Source organism: Anopheles stephensi, chromosome 2 (genome assembly GCF_013141755.1).
Source record: "Anopheles stephensi strain Indian chromosome 2, UCI_ANSTEP_V1.0, whole genome shotgun sequence".
NCBI lineage: Eukaryota > Metazoa > Arthropoda > Insecta > Diptera > Culicidae > Anopheles > Anopheles stephensi.
The window spans coordinates 9,775,315-9,778,229 of record NC_050202.1 but is presented as its reverse complement, the minus strand read 5'-3'; the positions used below and the strand labels follow the sequence as shown (position 1 = coordinate 9,778,229).

The window sequence follows — 2,915 nt, the reverse complement described above, 5'->3', positions numbered from 1 at the left end:
AACCACAAACGCCGGCCGTCGTTCCGTAGCCGTTCACGACAAACGGCCAAGTGCACCAGGAACGAGGAGTTCCTATTTCCAAGATTGGATTTCAATTTTCACCACAACGTTACACAACTTTCCCGTACGTACTCTCCCGTACGGGCTTGCGTGAGCCGGAACGACGCAAAGTTTTTGCAATTTCAACCGGGAAAACTTGTCCGGATGGGGTGAGCGCTTATAGGGTTTCTTGGGAAACAACAGGGCAGAATAAATAAAATTTATCCTCCGTCGGTAAACTGCAGCGCTAAAGCTTTATTAGTCTTCGGGTTGGGAGGCGGAACACGTGAAGTGATTGCATACGCGCAGCACGAGGCACCCTCTCCGGATAGGATGGCCGACTGGTGGACTTAACGGTCGTATGGCTACAAATCAATCTCGGCTCTGACCATGAGATCCCACACCCCATCGGACAATGTGGAGCTATATCAATGGCAGAAGGTTTCTTTGGGCTCTCGAGGGCCTCGTTTTTGGTAGCATCTGAACCTGCCCCCAGAAGAAATGGTCCGCACACGTGACCGACGCTTAATGTTGACATAACCACGTTTTGCTTACATTCCCCCGCCTCGGTGCGCCCATATTGTGACGGTTGTTTGGCGTCGCGAGGAGGTAAACAATAATAAACAAAAACGGGCCCACTCTTGGCCCTATAGTGGAAAGAAGCACCGTTGTTGGTCTCTCACACATGAGCCAAAGTCTTTTTTTTTAGTTTTTTTGCTCCGAAAACAAGCGATAGAAAGATAGAAAAAGCCCAAAGAAATAAATGTTTATGTTATTTTACTTAAGTTTCTTTCTGTTTGCTTTATGTTTTGCTTTAACGAATTTTGTTTGGTTGGTATCATGGCTTCTTGATATGTCTACTGGTCCAGTGACATTAAAAATTCATAGTTGAAAATAGAAAATTCCGAGCTTCGATCCTGAGATTTGAACCAAGACCAGGCGCGATCCTCTAGTTGTATCGCTTTTACCTTACCAACGTTACCAATTGCGCTGCTCTTATCTCCTACGCTAAAAGCGTACATATAAACCACACCTTTCGTACCTAAAAACCCTAAATAAGCCACTAGACACCCAAAACAAAGGTTCCCACCTTGGGTAAAATAAAACACACCGCTTCTCTGTACGAAAATTTCGATTACTCTTGGTGTTGGCTTTGCTAAATGGTTCACTAAACGCTCATGCCTTCATATCAGCCGTCAGCCATCTGGTGAGTGCCATCCATACACAACCCCCGCAGTAAATCACCTTCGCTAATCTCCACAAAGGCACGCCACATTGCAAATCATGCTCCGGTGGTAATTGTCCAACCTCTGGTTTGCTGTTTTTTTTTTTGTTTGTGAGTCGCAAATGTTCAGCCAGCTGATATCGGTAGATCCAGCGAGTCCCCGCTTCCCCCCGGTTCGATGGTCCAAAAAGGAACCGAGAGTGTTCCGGCGTTTCTCTAGCAGCTTCCGGCTATTCACGTAGCAACAGCGATAACTATCGATAGATGGAACCCGACCAGCAAAACCATCAATGGGGACCACCACCATTGGTCCGTTTCGTTTTGGCAAACATTTAGGTCAAACTTCCGTAAGTGAGCTACCGTAGGCAATAGCGCGACGGTTCGCCGTTCACCGACCAGGTACAGCAGCTCGAGCACAAACGTGCCCAAATGGAGGCAAATGTATGGCCACAGGAGAAATGGACGGTTTGGCTGGGGAAGAGAGGAAGCACACAGTATCGCTTAAATAGGTCGCCGAGTCAGCATCCAACGTTGTTAGGGTGAGATAGCCCAGCTTTGGCCCCTGTTATAAAAAAAATCCCCCCCGAGACAACACTAACCGTGAGCAAACCAACGATCGCTGCCAGATTCGAGTAGACGGTTAGCAGCGACACGACCAGGGCAAAATTGATTCGCAAATACTTTGGCGTGTGCACCAGCGGACGCCATTCGAGCCGATGGTCCCAGCCGGCCTGTGTCAGCAGTGCATACAGTGACAGGATCTGCGGGGGAAAGAAGGCAGCACGAAACAGGAGTAGCGTGAAAGATATTACAAACACCAGCGTTGAGGTTATGGTTTTTGCGGGAAAAACCAGTCGGTCCCGGTTTTGACCACCAAACGGGAACCAACCCTCCACCATCGACCATCCCTCGCCATCCCTCTCACAAAAGAAAAACTGTTAGCTGTCATCAATAACGACGCCTAAAATACACAACCGTTTCGATGACGTTGATCAGCAGGGCGTACCGGCGTAGGTACGGTGCATACCGCACCCGGTAGCCGTACAGCTGGTGCAGGAATCCGGCAGCGTACGATGCCGCCACTGGCAGCACCCGTTGATTGGGAAAAGTTTCAAATGGCACGTTTTTGTCCGCTTCGGTTGCCTGAAACGGTGGCCAAAGACAAAAACAGTCAAACATTGTTTGCCCGTGACCGTGACGACCGTGTTGACGACGATGGGACCGCGTTGGATGCGGCGGGATGGAGCGGACGATTTACGCGGGGTTTTCCAAACACGAACGCCAACTTTGTGGCCAGGGGGATGATGTTCCGAAAGGTTCGTAGCACTACTTGCCTACCATGATAATGATGATGGCTACTACCGCCATCTCTTTTCGTCCATGATTTTCCCATGGCACACTACGACCGCACTAGCAGTGGTACGCATGATGATACGCTCGTGTTATGTCAAAGTTTTTGGTCGGACCCGCTCAAAGCTCGTTTTCTGTCATATTTAAACAAGGCGAGTTTTTCTTTTTTCTACTGACCAACGACATCAATTTCTGATAACAGCTCTATCATCAGCTTTTTTTCCGATAAATATCGGCTTTATTGCCATGTCGTAACGCTAGAAATATGGTAAACCGGCCGGTAGCAGTGAGCTATCCAGCA

The 2,915-nt window shown here is 48.6% G+C and overlaps 1 protein-coding gene across 1 annotated transcript; it reads right to left on the bottom strand.

Moving 5' to 3' along the window:
- Window positions 1-520: 520 nt before the first annotated feature.
- On the bottom strand, window positions 521-2,673 carry LOC118503846. Its single transcript, XM_036037555.1, has 3 exons — window positions 2,240-2,673; window positions 1,864-2,025; window positions 521-1,735 (listed from the first exon to the last, which is right to left on the bottom strand). The coding sequence occupies exons 1-3, from the start codon at window positions 2,441-2,443 to the stop codon at window positions 1,499-1,501; spliced, it is 603 nt and encodes a 200-aa protein (XP_035893448.1). The 5' UTR covers window positions 2,444-2,673; the 3' UTR covers window positions 521-1,498.
- Between the last annotated feature and the right edge of the window lie 242 nt (window positions 2,674-2,915).

What these genes read in the sequence shown, in the direction of transcription:
- LOC118503846 (XM_036037555.1), bottom strand. Translation starts at nt 2,443, where the DNA reads ATGTTTGACTGTTTTTGTCTTTGGCCACCGTTTCAGGCAACCGAAGCG. An exon ending in TGATCAACGTCATCGAAACG is followed by an intron (nt 2,026 to 2,239) that starts GTTGTGTATTTT and finishes TTTCCCCCGCAG; the next exon opens with ATCCTGTCACTGTATGCACT. An exon ending in CGATCGTTGGTTTGCTCACG is followed by an intron (nt 1,736 to 1,863) that starts GTTAGTGTTGTC and finishes TCTCTTCCCCAG; the next exon opens with CCAAACCGTCCATTTCTCCT.